The 24,488-nt window shown below is 36.9% G+C and overlaps 1 protein-coding gene across 2 annotated transcripts in view; it reads left to right on the top strand.

The window, feature by feature from the left end:
* Positions 1–24,488, top strand: part of PLOD2 (procollagen-lysine,2-oxoglutarate 5-dioxygenase 2) — a 124,752-nt gene that overhangs the window by 61,755 nt on the left and 38,509 nt on the right. For both annotated transcript variants that reach the window (XM_043875219.1, XM_043875218.1), the window contains exons 4-5: positions 10,013–10,176; positions 14,120–14,232. In XM_043875219.1, the coding sequence (XP_043731154.1) occupies positions 10,013–10,176; positions 14,120–14,232 (277 nt within the window). The remainder of the gene's footprint in view (positions 1–10,012; positions 10,177–14,119; positions 14,233–24,488) is intronic.

The raw sequence follows: 24,488 nt of genomic DNA, 5'->3' as shown, positions 1-24,488 counted from the left end.
TCTTTACAGTCCAACTCTCACATCCATACATGACCACTGGAAAAACCATAGCCTTGACTAGATGGACCTTTGTTGGCAAAGTAATGTCTTTGCTTTTTAATATGCTGTCTAGTTTGGTCATAACTTTCCTTCCAAGGAGTAAGCGTCTTTTAATTTCATGGCTGCAATCACCATCTGCAGTGATTTTGGAGCCCAGAAAAATAAAGTCTGCCACTGTTTCCACTATTTCCCCATCTATTTGCCATGAAGTGATGGAATTTGCTATTTATGGAAGTATAGGTCACTATTATATAAAAAAAAACCCAAGATTTATGTACTTAATTGTTTAAATAGTCCTTAAGAAAATAGCTTTGTTGAGATATGATTTATATACCTTGACATATGCTCACTTTAAGTGAAAAACTCAAAATTTTTATTAAATTTACAGAGTCGTGGAATTGTTGTCACTGCTCAATTCTGGAACATTTCCCATATCTTAAAATGATCCCTAGTGTTCATTGCAACAGACTTTTGTGAATTAATTTGAAAGCAATCTTATAACATCACTTCCATGGGAATACGTATTCTAAACTGACTTTTGGATGAACATTTAAAGTTAGAGACAGTGTTCATAAATATACGAAGTTAAGATTTACCATATTTAATTTAGATAAGTAAATAAATATTTAACAGGGGTTTGGATTATTCTTAAAATGAACACTGAAACTCTTCATATGAGAAAGTGCCACGAACTTTTTTTTCAAGTGACTTCACCTGCCTTGTGTGTGTGTGTGTGTTTTATTGCAGTTAAGATGCTTTGTGAAATTGACAGTCTCCTCTTGATTCGAACAACTACCAGTATACATAATGGATCTGATGACTTTAACAGACTGGATAAAGTATGATGAGCTCTTTTGAAGTAGGCTCATAGAGATTTTGGGGACACATATTGTAACATGTGACTACCATTCTGGTTTTTTAAAAATTCAGTCTACCTTACTCCTACCATTATTTATCAAGAGCTTATAAATTGCAAAGTCAATTCCTTTATCTTACCTCAAAGTCATAAAGTTAACCATCTTTAAGCAAATACTTCTATGAACCAAGGAGTTGCTATATACCAAAATCTTGGGGTAAATATTTTCAGGGAGGAAATAATCATTTTGGTGAGTCCAGTAACCACCACCAAATATGCCTTTCAAGTATTTCATATATTTCAAATATTTCATAAAGGATTCTTTCTGTAAAAAGCACATCTGATTAATGACATTTACATTTAGTGCCACCACAAAATATAAATTTCAGCCCACATCACAATCTGATCAAGAAATGGTTTGTTGTTGTTTTGTGGAATAAGAGAAAGCAACACTTCAGAACATTGATTTTTTTTATTTTTTATTTTTAGTCAGCTTATGAGGCACTCACTTAATTGCTTATTGAGCTTTTCACCTTTACAGTTTGCTTCGAATGCTGAACGACTGTAGAATGGTCTATGCTGAGTTCTTCAGCAACTTCCTGTGTCATTTAAGAGGATCAGCTTCAATGATTCTCTCAATTGATCGTTGTCATCTTCCAATGGCCGGCCACTGAGCTCCTTGTCTTCGAAGCTCTCATCTCCTTTGCAAAACTTCTTGAACCACCACTGCACTGTACACTCATTAGCAGTTCCTGGGCTAAATGCATTGTTTATGTTGTGAATTGTCTCCATGCTTTATGACCCATTTTAAACTCAAATAAGAAAATTGCTTGAATTTGCTTTTCATCTAACATCATTTCCCTAGTCTAAAGTAAATATAAAATAAATAGCAAGTAATAAGTCTTGAAAAAAAACAATTAAAGCTAGAAATGTGCATTCAAATGATGTATAACATAGCCACATTTATTTAGAATGTATTCCACCATCAAACAGCAAATTCAACAATGCAAAAACTGCAGTTACATTTGCACCAACCTGATAGTAGTTTTCTAAATGACTCTGTTATGGGACTCAGTAAACACTCACTGAAAATATAGGGATGAGCTTAGTCACAGAAATCTTTGCTGTTAGCATATATAGCATATATACTATTCTCTCACTTTGATAATACATTACTAATTTCTGTTCACTTATCATATTGAATTGTAATTGTTTTTATGCTTCAGATAGTAAAACTGAGGGTTATACCTGATTTGAATATTGTCAGGATATTTAGCAAGGAATCAATAAATACTAGCTAAGAGAGAATGGCATTAAAAGACGGAGAAGCATTTTTCAAGAGGCAGAAGTATGATGGATGCTTTAAAACTATTTGTAAAGATTTTTTTTTCATTCATTTGGAGAAATGAAATGACTTATAAAGGCAGCAAAGCATCCAAACTCTCTAAATCTCAAAGATAGAAATTATTTTAAAAATTGATTGTTGGTTAGAAACTATGTAAATGCTGCTGCTGCTTTTGATCTTTCCTGTGTTGACCAATGTTTGTTTCTTTTAGCTTCTAATTCAATATTAGAAAAAGTGACATCAGTGAGCAGATTTTTCACTTGGTATTCAGAATACATGTCTTGAGCAAAAACTTTGACCCAGGTACTGAACTTAACACTATAGAAAAAGAGATCCACAAAGATCCCACTGTGAAGGAATCTCATATTGTACTAGTTCTGCAGACAAAACTGAACTGACCTAATTTAAACGAAAAATTTATTTTCATGGTCAAACATTGGCGTAATCTCTTCAGAATCATTTACTTTTAGAAAATTGGGGAAGAGTGTTTTATTGGATCATTTTGCTAATCGTTTGTGAACATAGTTTTTATGATTTTGTCATTGTTATAAGAAATATAATTTGTATTTATTAAAATTCTATAGGTGACCAGATCCTATCTTATTTTATTCTATGAAATAACCATGTTGTATCTTTCATAATTTGAGCTACATTCCCAATATGCCTACATTTTATATTGCCTTTGATAGTTTATTGGCAAATAGTTTATTGGGAATAGTTTAGTGGGAAATGACAACCCACTCCAGTATTCTTGCCTGGAGAACCCCATGGACAGAGGAGCCTGGTGGGCTGCTGTCCATGGGGTCGCAAAGAGTTGGACACGACTGAGCAGCTAACTAACACACATAGTTTATACAGAAGACAGAGTAAGATTTCTCTGAAAGCAAAGCTTTTTAAGATTGATGGCTGTAATTTTAACTAATTATGGCAGATTTATTTGATAGACTTCTTGTCAATGAGGTGTGCAGACACAAAGAACCTAGTCATTAGCAATGGACAATATTTCATTATATTAGTATGAAGGAAAGCCAAAACACATCAGAGTTTTCAGTTTCTACATGGCTTTTTAATGTTTTCCCTTGTTTTTGAAGCAAAGGTTAAAACCTTTAGCTGTCACTTAAACATACTGCATTGCCTTCAGGCTCATCCATGATGTGAAGTATGATTAGGAATTACATGGGAAATGAATGACTTTTTTAAAAAATTGTTCAAATGTTCTTATTAGTGTTTACTGACTATATTAGTGGGTATGTTGGAATAAGGAAGAACCAGACTGTATACAAAAGAAGGATTGGTTGTTTATATATTGCTAGATAAATGGTACTAATTTGTCTACTTTTTGTGTGTAGACATAAACCAGATTTTCCCCAAACTAGATTATCTACAAACCAGATTACCTACTCCTTGAATCTTTTTTTTTTTTTTGAGTAAATATGTATTATTAAGCATCTGTGACTGTGTAAAATATGGTGCTAGCTGCTATGGCTATATTGGTGGTGGGGCAGGGGTTGACTGGGACAGAAATCTTGCCCTCTGGATAGGCTTTTCTATCCACAGCTTTGTATGTGTTTTCTGGCGTAGCTACATAATAATACTAATATTACATAATAATAATGTAACATTACATAATAATATGTATATATTATTGTATATAGTATATTGCATATAATATGTAGTAATATTATAATACTACATAATAATAATATTATTATAGCTACATAATAATAAATGCTGGGGATTGAAAAAAAGCTTCTTGCTTTCTTCACTGATTCAACGAACACTTAGTTGTGTGTGCACATGTGTGTGTGCTGTCACTTCAGTTGTGTCTGATTCTGTGTGACCCTATGGACTGTAGCCTGCCAGGCTACTCTGTTCATGGGATTCTCCAGGCAAGAATGCTGGAGGAGATTGCCATGCCTTCCTCAAGAGGATCTTCCTGACCTCGGGATCAAACCCGAGTCTCACGTCTCCTGCGTTGGTAGGCAGGTTCTTTACCATACTTACTGGGCACTAAGTATGCATCAGATTGGAAAGTTCTAGTGTTGCAGAGATAAGTTTAACTATCATTTAAAATTAGAGGGAGATTTTCATTTAACCATTTATTTCACAAGTAAAGAGGCTGATGCAGAGGCACCGAGTGATGACGACCCGTGGTCACACCGATCGCTAGCAGCGTGAACAGCTTGAGGTCTTGCCACGGTGTCTCCTTGGCTGCCCTGCCTGCTGGGAGTTACCGCAGGACTTGGCTACTCTCAGGAAACTGTCTGGAGAAAATGACTCTCCACCTGGGCAGTGTCCTCATTTGACCCCTACCTCAGCCCAGCCTCGGTAGGAGTATTATATTCAGAAAATGAAATTACGGTACCATTAAAAAAAATCCTCCCAGTAGTTGTTTTTAAAATAGTCCCTACTTTGTCCAAGTTTATTCTTTCCCCTTCCTTCGAAATCCCTACGATAAATTTAATCATTTCTCTTGTGATTATTTTGTAATTTATTCAGCAAGTTCAACTGAGTAGACATTTTCAACTGCTTTATGAAAATGAAGGGGGAGTGGTTCTATAGTATTGTTTTTAGCATCAATTATCTCTGAAAAATATAGATATGTATTTAAGATGAAGACATGATTAAAGAGAGAATTATCAGGTGTATTGCTTCTTGCATGCTTCATTAGACTTTAAGCTTTTAAAAACCAGCTGCTAATAGTTTAGGTAATCATAACTTTTGGCTTAAATTCATATCAGTACTGATGAATAAAGTGTGGGTTGGGGAGGAACAAATAAATAAGATTAGGAAACACTTCTGCTGTTTTCCTCTCTGACTTAGGTGAATAATACACAGATGAATAAAGTCATGTATTTGGCATGTGAAGGAAGACAATGTAGTCTAGTATAAATAGTCACTGCCAGCATGAAGTTCAGTTCAGCTCAGTTCAGTCACTCGGTCGTGTCCAACTCTTTGCGACCCCATGGACTGCATGCAGCATGCCAGTCTTCCCTGTCCATGACAAATAGAAAATGACACATTCTGTGGAAAAAGAGAGGAAAAGAGTTGTGGGGATTAAGAGGATGGAAATGATCTTTTCCATTTATGCTGCTCACGTAGAGGTTTGTAGAGGAGGTGAGATTTGGATGAGGGTGAGTGGTTTGAATCTGATTGGGAAAAGATGTGCTAAGCTGATGAAACATTATGATTAAAGACATGGAAGACAGATTAAATAATTCAGTGTGACTTCGGAACAGATTATTTAATGGAAAGTTAATGTGAGTCTGATTCATTTAGATTTTATTTTACAGGCCAGGGTTTGTTAGGCTGTGATCTGGCCCAGGCTCTTTTCTGTAAATACTTTTGTTGTAGCACAAGTGTGCTCAGTTATTTACATATTGCCTATGGCTGTGTTGTACCACAATGGCAGAGTTGAGTCATCCAGCAGAGACCATATTGCCCTCAAAGCCTAAGGAATTTTCTCTAAAAGGCTAGATAGTAAATATTTGCTAAGTCCCGCTTTAGACCATAGTTCTGATCCAGTCAAGGGACTGATCCAGTCAAGGGACTGGCACAGAAAGGCTTTCAGGAGAGTTTGTCAGATGGTCCTTATTGGAGGGGATGGGTGATGGGGAGGCTTATAAGATTTTTGAATTAGTCTAGTCCAGTGTCTTCTAGTGGCAGTGGAGCGGCTTTAAATTCTAAATAGATTAAGTAGATGGAATCAATGGGTTATGGAGAAAGATTTGATGAGAGAGGCCATGGAAAGGGAAGAGGCAGCGCTGAATAAAGGATTTTCAACTTGAGTGACTGTATGGTTGATCCTGCCACAGAAATAGGGAATGCAGAAGGACAAATGCTTGTAAAAGTTTCAGTGACCTGTCTGAGATAGAACACTGACGTGCCTGGTAGAGGACTCAGAATGACCACATAAGGTGACAACTTTATGGTTTTTGCAGGACCCAGGAATATTTACCACAGTGAACTGTGGAAAGTTTTATCTTATTCTTCACATTTAAATGTATCAAGTTCCTATGAGCATTATTTTTATGACCGTTTTGGGCATTTTTAAAAAAGTTTGACCTTTTGAGTTGATGTGACCAACGTCATTTTAAGTAGAAAAACTTTCTTGCCCTTTGAAAAGTTTTAAATCCGTTCAAAAAAACTTTTTTAAAGTACTTCAACACAGAAATAGCAGTGCTACTAGAATGAAGTGAGAAAGTTTCAACAACCTTAAATTTTTATTCAAAGTCAAATCCTTACTTGAATCATGTGAAGAGAATTTTTGCTTACATTTTGATCTATAGGAATTGCTTTTTGTTATAAAGGTAATACCTACTTATAAAATTGTGAAATTATCAGAGTACAAGTTGCCCACAACTCCTCCTTTTCAAGCTGTTGACTTTTGCTAATAGTTTGAGATATACTGTGGAGATATTAAGTCCTTCGCTGGTGTTACAAAGACAAAACAATCATTTGCCAACTGTACCTTTATAACTTCGAATACATGTTATTTGTTGTTGTTTAGTTTCTAAGTTGTGTCTGACTCTTTTGCGACTCCATGGACTGTAGCTTGCCAGGCTCCTCCATCCATGGAATTTCCCAGGCAAGAATATTGAAGTGGGTTGCTGTGGCCTCCTCCAGGGGATCTTGCCAACCCAGGGATAAAACCTGTGTTCCCTGCATTGACAGGCAGATTCTTTACCTTTGAGCCACCAGGAAAGTTTGAATACATGATGCTACCTGCAAAATATCTGAATCAGTTTGGTCCAAGTCTCCAATCATATGATTCTCTGACATAAAGAGCTCTTTTTATCCATCTCTCCAGACAGTTTATGGGGTCCTGTACCTCAGAGGGTTTGTTTTATTTGCCTTACCTCTCAGGGCTTAGTTACCCTGGTAACTGGTCTTATAAAGCTAGTTTTATTTCCTAATCTTCAGTATTTAAAAAAGAAAATTATATCAGCAACTAGTAGTCTGGAGGAAAATACCCTGTTAGAAAAGATAGGGTTATCCTACAAGGCAGAAATCTAAAGTGGTCATACTTATGAAATCAGTTGTACTTATTTATAAGAAAAAGAGAAATATTTATATAAATATTTTGTGAAGTCAGATTAATTTAGTTTTTCAAATAAACATGGAGGGGAGTTGGCTTGAGGTTTTAGTCAAAACAAATTTATTCTGATTTAAAATTTACCTTAAAATGTGTATTTGGCTGAAAATAAAATTATTTAAAAGTACAGGCTTGTGTAAATTTGAAAGTAAGTTTTTGTCCTACCTCTCATTTCTTCAGGTTCCTTTCCTATAGTAACAAAAATGTTAATTTTGTTAACTTTTTTGAAAGATTATTGTGGTGTTAATTTTTAATTTTTGTAACAATAGCTTGATGAGATATAAGCACTACTTTCCCCATCATTTTATGCTTCAAGCAACAGAAGCATAAAGAGTTTGTTACTAACTTTCCTATGGTTACTCAGATAGCAAGTGATAGAGCTGGAATTAGAATTAGAAACCCATCTGTTAGACTTCAGATTGTGTGAACTGAATCACTTTATGATTATGTTATTAACAGTATTAAAAATTTTCTACCCATTGATTCTAAAAGAAAGAAAAAATTATGTCAAATATGTTTGTGTGTGTGTGTATATATATACACACACACATATGTGTATATATATACACACACATATGTGTATATATATAGATACACACACATATGTGTATACACACACATATGTGTATATATATAGATAGATATGTTTTAATTTTGAAGTTTTTTTGTAACATAAAAAGCAATGATAAAATTTAAATTCTCTAGGACAATTTAGAATGAAAAAAAAATGGTGTAGCTCTCTGAATTCAACTTTACTTTTACTAAGTTTTAAAAATTGCCTAGGCATAATTGCTAAATTTAGTTTCACATTAGCAACATTTCAATCTTCTTTAAAAAAAAAAAAAAGATTCAGAAGTGGACTATCTGGTGGGAGTGAATATGTCAAGTAATTTTTATTTGTAAAGCCTGGTTCACCATGAAAGGGAAAGAAGAACAGAGGGTAGGCAGCTTCCTTTTTAAAGCCCAGGACTTGGAGGTTGTATGAACACACCAGTTCCACTCACATTCCACTGGACAGACTTGGTCATGTGTAATGGTCAGGCTTCAGAGTAGTCTTTAGCCATGTGCCCAATTAACATATGGGGATTCCATTATTAAAATAAACGCACAGGAGTGTAGATGGGAGTCAGCGTCTCTTCCACACATGTGTTCTTGCTAAAGTAATTTTATAAAGTTTCATTGGATTTTTGCTTCTATAGATATGAGAAGCATATCTCATATGAGGTGTTTTATTTTGATGAAATAAATCATGTATAGGCATGTATGCTCAGTCATGTCCAACTCTTTGCGACCTCATGGACTGTAGCCAGCTAGGCTCTTCTGTCCATGGAATTTTCCAGGCAAGAACATGAGTGGATTGCCATTTCCTTCTTCAGGGAATCTTCCTGACCCAGAGATTGAACCCATGTTTCCTGCATCACCTGCATTGGCAGACAGATTCTTTACCAGCTGAGCCATGGGGGGGAAGCCCAAATTCATGTACAGAAAGTTAATAAATGTTGCCTGATACATACTACTATCTTAGCATATTAACAGACTCCTCAAGAGCAAGTCTGGCAAAGTGTGAGGAACAGCCTCCTTACTCCCCAATTCAAATATCATAGCAGGGGCTTCCTTAGTGGTCCAGTGGTTAAGACTGTGCACTTCCACTGCAGTGGGCATGGGTTTGGTCCCTGGTGGGGGAACTAAGATCCTGCATGCAGCATGGTGTAGCCAAAAAAAAAAAAAAAAAAAAAAACCCAACAACTTCCCCAATCCTTCCTTGCTGGTATCCCCTTCCTGCCTCTGCACCACTTCAGGTATCACAGAAGTGCATTTGAACTACTGGCTATTAGGAAGGCCTGGTGCTGAATTAAAGAGCATTTGTTTACTCTTCTTGCTTGCCACCTGGGATGTCAGGTCATGAAATTATCATCTTTGGTTTTGAGGTACTCTAATGTTAAAAAAGATGCAGAAGAATTTGTGGTTGTAGCAAAAATAGAGAACTTATTGAAGAGAGGAAACAGGTAGTGTGTGTTGCGTTTCATATTATAAGTCATTGTGATTCTATGGATGAACTGTGGGTAATACAGTCTTCAGAAGAATCAATGAAACTATAAATTTAATTTTTAACATTTTAAAATATATTGGGCTTTAAAAAGATACATGTCTGTATGCATTTATTTTAGGACTTCAGGCTAAATAGTTATTCAAATTTAAATTTATACTGATGACACTTGGTAGGTAGAAACATTTTGTCAAAGGTAATGAAATCTGCAAAAATTATTATATAGATGAGTACAAATTAAAAAGAAATATTAGGCAGTTACAATGGCAGCCTCTGTCAGTAATAGCACATCTACTATGTCATACAACAAGTTATTGATTTTAAACTTTTCAACACTTTTGGAATTTTGATTTTGGAGAGTAAATGATTATTGAAAAAATTAAGACTAATACTAAAAAAGCTGTCTTTTATTTGGACTTCATTGCCAATGTAACTTAAACACTAATAATACATTCCATATAATTTCAGTTGAGGGAAACTTGTTTGGTTTACTCTGCAAATAGTTGGAATTAATTTGATGTTGGATTCTAAATTCTCATTTTTATTAGAGAATAATAATCTCTTGGTTTATATCTCTAAATTTTGACAACTGTATTTTAAAATTTCTTTTTTTCCCCTCTCATCGAACAGCTTTAATGTTATATTTGCTGGTGGTCCAGAAGAAGTTCTAAAAAAGTTTCAAAAGTCAAACCACAAAGTGGTCTTTGCAGCTGATGGAATTCTGTGGCCAGATAAAAGACTAGCAGACAAGTATCCCATTGTGCACATTGGGAAACGCTACCTGAATTCAGGAGGTGAGTAAGATACTGGAAGAAAAGTATAATGCGAGTCATAGATTAAAATATTGATGAGACCACCTTTTAAAAAAAATATAACTATAGATATGTTTTAAATAACCATTATCTTCTTATTACTATGGAAAAATTATATCTGTTTAAATTCACAGTGCATTTTATAGTTGACAAAGCATTTTCTCATGTATTATATGATGCTCCTAAAAATACTAGTAATGGGTTATTACTAGTGTAAATGTTATTTATGTGTAAATGTTATTATTTCTACATTATAAGTGAGAAAACCATGTTTCCCTAATTTAAGTGACTTCTCCAATAGGCATTCACTTATTAAAGGAAAAACTACAGGGATTCTGGTCTTCTGACTATAATTTCATTAAGAATTTTCTGGCTCTAGGTTAACAGGCTTAGTAAATTCCCTTACTTAGGAAAGAGTGCAAGCTACACTTGAGTAGCTTTAACAAATAGGCATTAACTTTATCTATATTTTAAACAAATGGCCTGGTGACTCAGATGGTAGAGAATCTGCCTGCCAATGCAGGAGATCCAGGTTTGATCCCTGGGTCAGGAAGATCCCCTGGAGAAGGGCATGGCAACCCACTCCAGTATTCTTGCCTGGAGAATCCCATGGACAGAAGAGCCTGGTGGGCTATAGTTCATGGGTTGCAAAGAGTCAGACACAACTGAGCGACTAACATTTTGGCTTTCTTTCACTTTTATTTTCTTATTTTAAATATATCAGAGCAAATGATTTGTCTTGAAATCCCTAGTCAAAAAGATTCAACATTGAGTGCCTAGGTGAACTTAAAGTCCTGCCTTAGCTATACCACTATGAATTAAGAAATAAATGATCAAGTTTCCCCCTCCCAATCAAAAAATAAAATGAAGTTTGACTTTAGACATTATTTTATTTCTTTAGACTGAGATTAATATAAAAATATGGCCAGAAAACATGGATATAGGACAGGTAACTTGTCAGAGAAACAATGTTGGGTGGAAATTGCAAGCCACACTGGGAAAACAGATTTAATTGTAAATTACATAAAATAACCGATTGTATTCAGGCCAGTTCAAATAAGTGCTGTTTGAGATAGTAGATCTGGGTTCTAGACTTCACTCAGTTACTTTTGTATATGAAACTTTTGACAAGTAACTTAGTTACAGTTCTACTCACCTGCATTTTCTTTTAGAAACCCATTTCCATGGTGATTCTTTGGAACTCCGTCAGCCCATATAAATTTGCTCTTCTGAAACCTTAAATCTTAGTGTGTACTGCCAAGTTTCAGCTCACTTTTTTTCTCTTCAGTACATTTTTTGTTCAAGGTTTTGGGGATCTCCTAACCATTTTCTTTTTCTCCTAACTTATCTACCATCTTTGGGTTTTACTTCAACATTCAAGTCAGAACCTAGGGTTTCTCATATTGTTCACACTGTCCTCTTAAATTTACAGTACAGATGGCTGCCTGCTTTTGACTTCTCTGTCTGGGCAATTTTAAATGAGAATGAGAGCTCCATTTGCTCCCAACTGTCAGACCCTCAGTGACACATGGCTTATCTTTTACCCTAAGTCCTAGATAGATTAAAAGCCACCTAGCTATGGAATTCTGGGATGAGTTTTACTTTGTATTTATTAGTTTTTCTAAAAATGACATGCTTAGTGAAACATAATATATGTAAAATCTAGATAGTGAAATATTTACTCAAATCTCAATTTCAAACAGAGGCACAGTACTTTGGAAACAGCAAAACTAGCGAGTGCCTTTGAGAGCAAGTTTAATTAAGGAGAATGTGTTTATAAGTGAGAAAGTGATCATGTTCTGCTGCTGCTGCTGCTGCTGCTAAGTCGCTTCGGTCGTGCCGGACTCCGTAGAACCTTGTAGAAGGCAGCCCACCAGGCTCCCCTGTCCGTAGGATTCTCCAGGCAAGGGTACTGGAGTGGGTTGCCATTTCCTTCTCCAATGCATGCACGCATGCCAAGTCGCTTCAGTCGTGTCCGACTCTGTGTGACCCCCATGGACAGCGGCCCACAGGCCCCTCTGACCATGGGATTCCCCAGGCAGGAATACTGGAGTGGGTTTCCATTACCTGCTCCAGGGGATCTTCCTGACTCAGGGATCGAACCCAGGTATCCTGCCTTGCAGGCAAATTCTTTACCATCTGAGCTACCAGGGAAGCCCAAAAGTGATCAGACAGGGATATCAGAACATCATCCTTATTCTTTCTGTAGTCAGAATAATTAAAGAAATGCTAGAAAATCTAAGTATATTCAATAAAGTTTATGTAAATTTATGAATGATACATAGAGTTATTTAACAGATATGAATTTTGTTTGTGTGTACCTCATTTAGTTAAAAAAATCATCATGGAGAGTAAACATGTTTCCTTATGAGGAAAATGGTGGAATATTAGAAACTTTACTCTTCTGAAATAATATGGCAGTTTAATAGAAAAATGTAAACCATAAACTATATATCACATGCTATGAAAATAAAAGTAGTTCCTTCTCATTTTTAAGGACATTTGTAATTTATAAAAAGGATAAGGAAACATAATTTTTGAAAAACAGTAACATAAACCATTGGAAAATGTCATATGTTGCTGCTTAGACATGTTTTTTTAATCACAGATTTGTTTTAAGAGTTAAAAAATATATATTTTTCAGTGTTTTAGGATTTTTCTAATTTGGCAAAAATGAGGAAAAAATGAGCCACGAGTGATTGATTTAGTCATGTTTTCGTTTTGTCTTGTTTTCTCTAGTTAATATTCCTGCCTATTTCTTTTAATTCTTTTATTACTATGAGAACATTTTAATTTTGAGGATAATAAGTTAGATTTCTTTTCAATTCTCAGGAGTGAAATTGCTCCTTGTTAAAAAGTATTGTATATCAGTGAAACATAGCAGCTTGGCTGCATTTCTGAGATTCAGAGGGAGACTCAAACACGGGAAAAATGATCCTGCTGTCTGTGTCTTTTATAGACAACTGTTGTTGGCATATTTAATGCTTGTGCTCTAAGGCCAAGGTAAAAAATCCAATTTTAGACTTCCTTTTTCCAGACCATGACAAAACCTAGCCAGAAAATGGTTTAGCAGACATAGTAATGACTAGCTCAGTGAAGGAAAAATTCCCAAAATGTCCTAGATATAAAATTTCTTTGGGATGTTTGCAGTCAGTGACAAATCCAACATTCTTTTGATTGCGTTAACATCTCTGGCACTGACATCAAAACCACTGTAGTAGAGATTTTTTTTTTTTTTCCCCAGAAACAGTGAATCTTTTACACAGGATCTAAGAACAGCATTTCAGAAGAAAGAAAATTCTTCTGATTCTGACTTTTTCCTAGTAACTTTTTTTTTCCCTGACATGTGTTTGAAAATATTAGTTCCCTCTCTTGTATCAATTAATTTGGGGAGATGGGTTGAATGGATGGGTTGTAGTAGCATGGAAACATATACACTGCCGTATGTAAAATAGATAGCTAGTGAGAATTTGCTGTATCACTCAGGGAACTCAAACTGTGGCTCTGTGACAACCTAGAGGGGTTGGATGTAGCGGGAGGTGGGAGGGAAGTTCAAGAGGGAGGGGACATATGTGTACCTATGGCTGATTCATGTTGATGTATGGCAGAAACCAATGCAATATTGTAAAGCAGTTGTCCTTTAATTAAAAATAAATAAATTAAAAAATTAATTTGGGGAATGTGTTTATTCAAAGAGAGACTTTTATTTGCACTTGGTAGTAAAAGCTTTTTCTGTTTGAATTTATATATGAAACAAAGGACACTCAATAACTCATATTTCTCTCATGGTGAGCTGTGAAATTCTAAACTATGGATTAGGACTAATAGCTTTACAAATCTATGCAACTGGTCTATGAAATTAACACAGACATGAGTTTTGGTCTTTGAATTCTAAATCCTCTATTCATTCTCTTTTCTATTGCAGGATTTATTGGTTATGCTCCTTATATCAACCGTATAGTTCAACAGTGGAATCTCCAGGATAATGATGATGATCAGTTATTTTACACTAAAATTTACATTGATCCAATGAAGAGGGTAGGTAATAGCTCTCACTTTCAACGTAATATCTGGGTTCAAGTGGCTACTGGCACTCCAGTCACTGATCCATATTCTGGGCAATTTTACAGGCAGAATAATTAATAAGGGGCCATCTCAATTGTGTCAATTCTAAGGAGCCTATCAGGAAGTCTCACAAAATACTTTCTCATATTTTTCTTTGATTAGAACATATTTGTTTGGCTACCCATAATATGGAAAGGGTTTCCCTGGTGGTTCAGTCAGTAAAGAATCTGCCTGCAGTGCAGGAAACCGAGGTTAGATCCCTGAGTCAGGAAGATCCCTGGAGAAAGAAATGGCAACCCCCTCCACTATTCTTGCCTGGGAAATCCCATGGACAGAGGAGCCTCGTGGGCTACAGTCCATGGGGTCGCCAGTGTCGGACATGACTTAGCGACTAAACCACACACCACACCATATCACAAAATGCAGAGGAGTTTTTTTCTTTATTTTGATCACATGTGTTCTACTAAAAATCTGAATTCTCTTATTAAGGGGAAGAATGTTGGGAACTAGAGCACCTTGCCTTAAACCCTAAGGACAATATTCCTGAGATTGATTTAAATGGAACTTTGGAGAAAAGTAAAAACAAAGTTCTTTAATTTGATACTGAATGATACTATTTTCAGTATAATTACCTATAAGTTAATGTTCCATAAGTTTATTTTGTATAATCAATACAGTGCTAAAATTTATTCAATTGTGTGTTTCAGGGTACTGTCATTAGGAAACAAGTTTTTTTTTTTTTTTTTTTAAGTATATTTTATTTTTTTTTCCATTTATTTTTATTAGTTGGAGGCTAATTACTTTACAATATTGTAGTGGCTTTTGTCATACATTGACATGAATAAGCCATGGATTTACATGTATTTCCCATCCCGATCCCCCCTCCCACCTCCCTCTCCACCTGATTCCTCTGGGTCTTCCCAGTACACCAGCCCTGAGCACTTGTCTCATGCATCCCACCTGGGCTGGTGATCTGTTTCACCCTAGATAATATACATGGTTCAATGCTGTTCTCTCGAAACATCCCACCCTCGCCTTCTCCCACAGAGTCCAAAAGTCTGTTCTGTACATCTGTGTCTCTTTTTCTGTCTTGCATATAGGGTTATTGTTACCATCTTTCTAAATTCCATATATAGGTGTTAGTATACTCTATTGGTCTTTATCTTTCTGGCTTACTTCACTCTGTATGATGGGCTCCAGTTTCATCCATCTCATTAGAACTGATTCAAATGCATTCTTTTTAATGGCTGAGTAATATTCCATGGTGTATATGTACCACAGCTTCCTTATCCATTCATCTGCTGATGGGCATCTAGGTTGCTTCCATGTCCTGGCTATTATAAACAGTGCTGCGATGAACACTGGGGTGCACGTGTCTCTTTCAGATCTGGTTTCCTCAGTGTGTATGCCCAGAAGTGGGTTTGCTGGGCCATATGGCAGTTCTAATTCCAGTTTTTTTAAGAAATCTCCACACTGTTTTCCATAGTGGCTGTACTAGTTTGCATTCCCACCAACAGTGTAAGAGGGTTCCCTTTTCTCCACACCCTCTCCAGCATTTATTGCTTGTAGACTTTTGGATAGCAGCCATCCTGACTGGTGTGTAATGGTACCTCATTGTGGTTTTGATTTGCATTTCTCTCATAATGAGTGATGTTGAACATCTTTTCATGTGTTTGTTAGCCATGTGTATGTCTTCTTTGGAGAAATGTCTGTTTAGTTCTTTGGCCCATTTTTTGATTGGGTCATTTATTTTTCTGGAATTGAGCTTCAGGAGTTGCTTGTCTATTTTTGAGATTAATCCTTTGTCTGTTGCTTCATTTGCTATTATTTTCTCCCAATCTGAGGACTGTCTTTTCACCTTGCTTATAGTTTCCTTTGTTGTGCTAAAGCTTTTAAGTTTCATTAGGTCCCATTTGTTTAGTTTTGCTTTTATTTCCAATATTCTGGGAGGTGGGTCATAGAGGATCCTGCTGTGATTTATGTCGGAGAGTGTTTTGCCTATGTTCTCCTCTAGGAGTTTTATAGTTTCTGGTCTTACATTTAGATCTTTAATCCATTTTGAGTTTATTTTTGTGTGTGGTGTTAGAAAGTGTTCTAGTTTCATTCTTTTACAAGTGGTTGACCAGTTTTCCCAGCACCACTTGTTAAAGAGGTTGTCTTTTGTCCATTGTATATCCTTGCCTCCTTTGTCAAAGATAAGGTGTCCATAGGTTCGTGGATTTATCTCTGGGCTTTCTATTCTGTTCCATTGATCTATATTTCTGTCTTTGTGCCAGTACCATACTGTCTTGATGACTGTGGCTTTGTAGTAGAGCCTGAAGTGAGGCAGGTTGATTCCTCCAGTTCCATTCTTCTTTCTCAAGATTGCTTTGGCTATTCGAGGTTTTTTGTATTTCCATACAAATTGTGAAATTATTTGTTCTAGTTCTGTGAAAAATACTGTTGGTAGCTTGATAGAGATTGCATTGAATCTATAGATTGCCTTGGGTAGTATAGCCATTTTGACAATATTGATTCTTGCAATCCATGAACACGGTATATTTCTCCAACTGTGTGTGTCCTCTTTGATTTCTTTTATCAGTGTTTTATAGTTTTCTATGTATAGGTCTTTGTTTCTTTAGGTAGTTATACTCCTAAGTATTTTATTCTTTTTGTTGCAATGGTGAATGGTATTGTTTCCTTAATTTCTCTTTCTGTTTTCTCATTGTTAGTGTATAGGAATGCAAGGGATTTCTGTGTGTTAATTTTATATCCTGCAATTTTACTATATTTGTTGATTAGGTCTAGTAATTTTCTGGTAGAGTCTTTAGGTTTTTCTATGTAGAGGATCATGTCATCTGCAAACAGTGAGTTTTCACTTCTTTTCCTATCTGGATTCCTTTTACTTCTTTTTCTGCTCTGATTGCTGTGGCCAAAACTTCTAAACCTATGTTGAATAGTAGTGGTGAGAGTGGGCACCCTTGTCTTGTTCCTGATTTCAGGGGAAATGCTTTCAATTTTTCACCATTGAGGATAATGCTTGCTGTGGGTTTGTCATATATAGCTTTTATTATGTTTAGCTATGTTCCTTCTATTCCTGGTTTCTGGAGAGTTTTAATCATAAATGGGTGTTGAATTTTGTCAAAGGCTTTTCTGCATCTCTTGAGATAATCATATGGTTTTTAACTTTCAATTTGTTAATGTGATATAGTACATTGATTGATTTGTGGATATTAAAGAATCCTTGCATTCCTGGGATAAAGTCCACTTGGTCGTGGTGTATGATTTTTTTTTAATATGTTGTTGGATTCTGTTTGCTAGAATTTTGTTAAGGATTTTTGCATCTATGTTCATCAGTGATATTGGCCTGTAGTTTTCTTTTTTTGTGGCATCTTTGTCTGGTTTTGGAATTAGGGTGATGGTGGCCTCATAGAATGAGTTTGGAAGCCTACCTTCATCTGCAATTTTCTGGAAGAGTTTGAGTAAGATAGGTGTTAGCTCTTCTCTAAATTTTTGGTAGAATTCAGCTGTGACGCCATCTGGTCCTGGACTTTTTTTCCTGGAAGATTTCTGATTACAGTTTCGATTTCCTTGCTTGTGATGGGTCTGTTAAGACCTTCTATTTCTTCCCGGTTCAGTTTTGGAAAGTTATACTTTTCTAAGAATTTGTCCATTTCTCCCAAGTTGTCCATTTTATTGGCGTAGAGCTGCTGGTAGTAGTCTTTTATGATCCTTTGTATTTCAGTGTTGTCTGTTGTGATCTCTCAATTTTCATTTCTAATTTTGTAGATTTGGTTCTTCTCCCTTTGTTTCTTAATGAGTCTTTCTAACGGTTTGTCAATTTTGTTTATCTTTTCAAAAAACCAGCTTTTAGCTTTGTTGATTTTTGCTATGGTCTCTTTAGTTTCTTTTGCATTTATTTCTGCCCTAATTTTTAAAATTTCTTTCCTTCTGCTAACTCTGGGGTTCTTCATTTCTTCCTTCTCTAGTTGCTTTAGGTGTAGAGTTAGGTTATTTATTTGCCTTTTTTCTTGTTTCTTGATGTAAGCCTGTAATGCTATGAACCTTCCCCTTAGCACTGCTTTTACAGTGTCCTGTAGGTTTTGCGTTGCTATGTTTTCATTTTCATTCATTTCTATGCATATGTTGATTTCTTTTTTGGTTTCTTCTATGATTTGTTGTTTATTCAGAAGTGTGTTATTTAGCTTCCATATGTTTGTATTTTTAATAATTTTTTTCCCTGCAATTGAGATCTAATCTTACTGCATTGTCATCAGAAAAGATGACTGGAATGATTTCAGTTTTTTTGAATTTACCAAGGCTAGATTTATGGCCAAGGATGTGATCTATTCTGCAGAAGGTTCCGTGTGCACTTGAGAAAAATGTGAAGTTGATTGTTTTGGGGTGAAATGTCCTATAGATATCAATTAGGTCTAGCTGGTCCATTGTGTCATTTGAAGTTTGAGTTTCTTTGTTAATTTTCTGTTTAGTTGATCTATCCATAGTTGTGAGTGGGGTATTAAAGTCTCCCACTATTATTGTGTTACTATCAATTTCCTCTTTCATACTCGTTAGCGTTTGCCTTACATATTGTGGTGCTCCTATGTTGGGTGCATATATATTTATAATTATTATATCTTCTTCTTGGATTGATCCTTTGATCATTATGTAGTGTCCTTCTTTGTCTCTCTTTACAGCTTTTATTTTAAAGTCTATTTCATCTGATATGAGTATTGCAACTCCTGCTTTCTTGTGGTCTCCATTTGCATGAAATATTTTTATCCAGCCCTTCACTTTCAGTCTGTATGTGTCCCTTGTTTTGAGGTGGGTCTCTTGTAGACAGCATATATAGGGGTCTTGTTTTTGTATCCATTCAGCCAGTCTTTGTCTTTTGGTTGGGACATTCAACCCATTTACATTTAAGGTAATTATTGATAGGTATGGTCCTGTTGCCATTTACTTTGTTGTTTTGGGTTTATGTTTATACAACCTTTCAGTGTTTCCTGTCTAGAGAAGATCCTTTAGCATTTGTTGAAGAGCTGGTTTGGTGGTGCTGAATTCTCTCAGCTTTTGCTTGTCTGTAAAGCTTTTGAATTCTCCTTCATATCTAAATGAGATCCTTGCTGGATACAGTAATCTAGGTTGTAGGTTATTCTCTTTCATTACTCTAAGTATGTCCTGCCGTTCCCTTCTGGCCTGAAGGGTTTCTATTGATAGATCAGCTGTTATCCTTATGGGAATCCCTTTGTGTGTTATTTGTTGTTTCTCCCTTGCTGCTTTTAATATTTGTTCTTTGTGTTTGATCTTTGTTAATTTGATTAATATGTGTCTTGGGGTGTTTCACCTTGGGTTTATCCTGTTTGGGACTCTCTGGGTTTCTTGGATCTGTGTAACTATTTCCTTCCCCATTTTAGGGAAGTTTTCAGCTATTATCTCCTTGAGTATTTTCTCATGGCCTTTCTTTTTGTCTTCTTCTTCTGTTACTCCTATGATTCGAATGTTGGGGTGTTTCACATTGTCCCAGAGGTCCCTGAGGTTGTCCTCATTTCTTTTGATTCTTTTTTCTTTTTTCCTCTCTGCTTCATTTATTTCTACCATTTTATCTTCTACCTCACTTATTCTGTCTTCTGCCTCTGTTATTCTACTGTTGGTTCCCTCCAGAGTGTTTTTGATCTCATTTATTGTGTTATTCATTTTTAATTGACTCTTTTTTATTTCTTCTAGGTCCTTATTAAGCATTTCTTGCATCTTCTCAATCTTTGTCTCCAGGCTATTTATCTATTACTCCATTTTGTTTTCACGATTTTGGATCATTTTTATTATCATTATTCTAAATTCTTTTTCAGGTAGATTCCCTATCTCCTCCTCTTTTGTTTGACTTGGTGGGCATTTTTCATGTTGCTTTACCTGTTGGGTATTTCTCTGCCTTTTCATCTTGTTTAGATTGCTGTGTCTGGAGTGGCCTTTCTGTATTCTGGGAGTCTGTGGTTCCTTTTTAATGTGGAGGTTTCTCCCAGTGGGTGGGGTTGGACAATTGGCTTGTCAAGGTTTCCTGGTTAGGGAAGCTTGCATCGGTGTTCTGGTGTGTGGATCTGGATTTCTTCTCTCTGGTGTGTAATGGAGTGTCCAGTAATGAGTTTTGAGATGGGTCTATGTGTTAGGTGTGACTTTGGGCAGCCTGTATGTTGACACTCAGGTCTATGTTCCTGCGTTGCTAAAGAATTTGCATGGTATGTCTTGTTCTGGAGCTTATTGGCTCTTGGGTGGTGGTTGGTTTCGGTGTAGGTATGGAGGCTTTTGGATGGTCTCTTATTACTTAAAGTTCCATGTAGTCAGGAGTTCTCTGGTGTTCTCAGGTTTTGGACTTAAGTCTCCTGCCCTGGATTTCAGTTTTATTCTTCCAGTAGTCTCAAGACTTCTCCAACTATACAGCACTGATAATAAAACTTCTAGGTTAATGGTGAAAAGTTTTTCCACCGTGAGGTTCACCTAGAGAGGTTCACAGAGTTACATGAAGAAGAGGAGAGGAAGGAGGGAGATAGAGATGAGCAGGAGGAGAAAAAGGGGGACTCAAGACGAGAGAGACAGATCTACGTAGTTCTCCGTTCCCAAAGTGTTCCCTGTAGCCCAGACACCCACAGAGATTCACAGAATTTGATTGGGAAGAAAAGGGGAAGGGAGGAAATAGAGGTGTTCTGAGGTAGAAAATGGAGAGTCAAAAGTGGGAGAGAGTAATCAACACACTCCTGAGTAAAAATGGGTACTGAATATTGGATTCTTAAATGTCCAAAATTGATATCAAATACTGAAAAACAAAGATTAAAAATCTAGGGTAGAGGTTAGACTCTTAAAAGTAGAATATTAAAAACAAAAACAAAAACACAAAAAATTTTAGAAATATATATGAAGTTCAGTTTAAAAATATGCCTTCTCCTTTTTTTTTTGCAAGGTTATAGTGAAATGAAAATGAAAATTAAGGAGTAATGTTGGAGTAATAGAGGACTTTAAAAGAAAATAAGAGAAAAAAAATAAAACTAGAAAAAACAATTTTTTTCCTAATTAAAAAAATACTAAATATATATGAAAATGAAAATGAAAGTTAAGGAGTAATGGAGGAGTAATAGGGAATTTTAAAAGAAAATAAAAGAGAAAAAATAATAAAAGAAAAGAATAGAAAAAAATTTTAATTAAAAAGAAAAAAAGTAAAAATATATCTAGGAATTTCTCTGGAGCTGTTGCGGTCAGTGTGGGTTTGGTTCAGTTTCAGATAGCTCCTCCTTCCAGCTTATGCTTCTTGATATCTGTAGGCCCCCTCCGGTGTAGTCAGTGTTATCTATAGGGATTTTAATCTGTTGCACTGGTCCCTTCTGAAGCAGTTCCCTTTGTTTATTTGGCTTCTGTTTGCCAGTCTCTTCAGTGTCTAATTTCAGCCCCAACACAGGCGGGCGGAGGTGGTCTCTTGTTTAAGTTCGCTTGTTCAGCCGCGCTGCAGGGAGGGAGGGGCGCTGCAGACAGATATCGCTGGCCTGTGTGGGGAGCACTCACAGTGTTCTGGCCACACTGGGTTTGCCCCCCTCACGGATGTGTGTTCTCCCCGTCTACACTGCTCAGGCTCCTGGCTGCTCTATATGGAGCGGGCCCTGTGTTGCGTGCGGTTCCAGTTTTCGGGTATTCCACAAAAGTGTGGACTCGGTTGGGCCTGCGTTTTGTGCCTTCCCCAGCCCTAGCAGCTCAGGCCACCAGGAGCTTGACAGGCGCACTCTCCCCGGGTGTGGTGCGCCTTCTCCCCTCCGCGGTTCCAGCCTCAGTTTCCCAGCGTGACAGTCGGGTGCGTACGCCTTGTGTCTATTCTTGGGAGCTGGCCTCTAGCCGTGCCCCTCCCGGCGAATGTCGACCATCCAGAATCTCAGGAAATCTTTGGTTAGAAACTGGAGGCCTATTTGCAGTTTGGTAGGGGGTGCCATCTGGGACCGAGTTTGCCCCTTTCCCCTCCCCTCTGCCTCCTGCCTCCGGCAGGGATGGGCCGGTCTGCAGCTGGCTAGCTCTTCTCTGGAATTGTTCAGTCTCTTTGTTCTGTGAACGGCTGGCAGTGTGGTCGGGCCGGTTAATTTTCTTTCTCTCTCTCTTGCTATCCCACAGTTTAAGTTGCTATCTCAAGTTAGCTCCCTCCGATTGCCCTCAGGGCATTCAGGCTCAGTCCTTACCCTAAGCAATGCCTCCTGCTCCTCTCCGTTCCGCCCCCACTTGCTGGTGGTGGATGCGGGCGTCTGGGGTACTTTAATGCTGGGAGTTGCTTTTAGGCATGTAATCTGTGGGTTTTGTTAATTTTTCCTCCCAGTTAGGTTGCCCTCCGAGATTCGAAAACTTCCCCCAGACCCGCCCGTGAGAGGGTTTCCTGGTGTTTGGAAACTTCCTCTATTATGACTCCCTTCCCAGGACGGGTCTCTGTCCCTAGCTCTTTTGTCTCTCCTTTTATCTTTTATATTTTGTCCTACCTCCTTTCGAAGATGATGGGCTGCTTTTCTGGGCGCCTGATGTCTTCTGCTAGCAGTCAGAAGTTGTTTTGTGAAGTTTGCTCAGCGTTCAAATGTTCTTTCGATGAATTTGTAGGGGAGAAAGTGGTCTCCCCATCCTATTCCTCCGCCATCTTGGCTCCTCCCCCTAAAGTATATTTTAGAGTGAGTTTGCACTGTGTCTGCTTTTGTATTTTTGATAAATACTATCTAAATATTTTCATTAGATACTTCTTAAGAAACTTTATTCTTAATTTTTTTTTTTTTTTTTTTTTTACTGTCTCTTATGTGCCTGACACAACCAGCCTGAGGCCTTGATCTCTCATTCGAGAGGAGAAACCTACTCTTGGCATGCGTGCTAGCCCTTGCAGCTTGATGCCTGTCTTTCTGAGTGTAATTCCACAGTGAAAGTGTTCTGAGTGTTATTTAATTGCTTTTGCTTTAGGATGCTTCCTCTAAAATCTCACTGCTGGGTCTGTAGTATTTTTAGTTGTGTAAATCCTATTTATGTTTTCTCTAGGCATAAGATTTAATGTGGTTAGCATGTGTCTTAGTCTGCTTGGTTTGCCATAACAAAATATCATAGACTGGGTGGCTTAAATAACAGAAAATGTTTTCTCAGAGTTCTGGAGGCTAGAAGTCTGAGATCAGGGTGCCAGAATAGTTGGATTCTGGGGAGAACTCTCTTCTTGGTTTGTAGATGGCAGCCACCTTCTTGCTTCTTTCCACATGGTGGAGAGAGAGGTAAGAGATAGAGAGTGAAGTTTGGGTCTTGAACATATGAATTTTCAGGGAACACAAACATTGCATCTGTAATAGCATACAAAGACAATTTTAAAAATATAATTTCAGAGCAATGTAGCTGAAAAATTGGTCCGTTGAGAATAAGGTTGTAAAGTAAATTAATGTTTAATGATTAGTTTGTCTTCCAGGGAGCAAGTGTCTTAATTTCATGGATGCAGTCACCATCTGCAGTGATTTTGGAACCAAAGAAAATAAAATTTGCCACTGTTTCCAATTTTTCCCTATCTGTTTGCCATGAATTGATGGGACCAAATGTCAAGATCTTAGTTTTTTAAATGTTGAGATTTAAGCCAGCCTTTTCTCTTTCTTCTTTCACCTTCATTAAGAAGCTCTTTAGTTCCTCTTCACTTTCTGTCATTATATTGGTATCATCTGCGGGGCTGAGGTTGTTGATATTTCTCCCAGCAATCTTGATTCCAGCTTGTGATTCATCTAGCCTGGCATTTTGCATGATGTGTTCTACATATAAGTTAAATAAGCAGGGTGATAATATACAGCCTTGATGACCTCCTTCCCCAATTTGGAACCAGTTTGTTGTTCCATGTCTGGTTCTAACTGTTGCTTTTTAACCTGCATACAGGTTTCTTTGGAGACAGGTAAGGTGGTCTTGTATTCCATCTCTTTAAGAATATTTCACAGTTTGTTGTGATCCAAACAGTCAAAAGCTTTAGTGTAGTCAGTGAAGCAGATGTCTTTCTGAAATCTCCTTGCTTTTTCTTTGATCCAACAGATGTTGGCAATTTGATTTCTGGTTCCTCTGCCTTTTCTAAATCCAGCTTGTACATCTGGAAGTTCTCGGTTCACATAACTGAATCCTAGCTTAAAGGATTTTGATCATTACCTTGCTAGCATGTGAAATAAGCCCAACTGTACGGTAGTTTGAACATTTTTTGGCATTGACTGTCTTTGGAATTGGAATGAAAACTGACCTTT

Source organism: Cervus elaphus, chromosome 19, assembly GCF_910594005.1.
Source record: "Cervus elaphus chromosome 19, mCerEla1.1, whole genome shotgun sequence".
NCBI lineage: Eukaryota > Metazoa > Chordata > Mammalia > Artiodactyla > Cervidae > Cervus > Cervus elaphus.
Note: the sequence above shows the minus strand (reverse complement) of the source record. Positions and strands in the feature narration are given on the sequence as shown.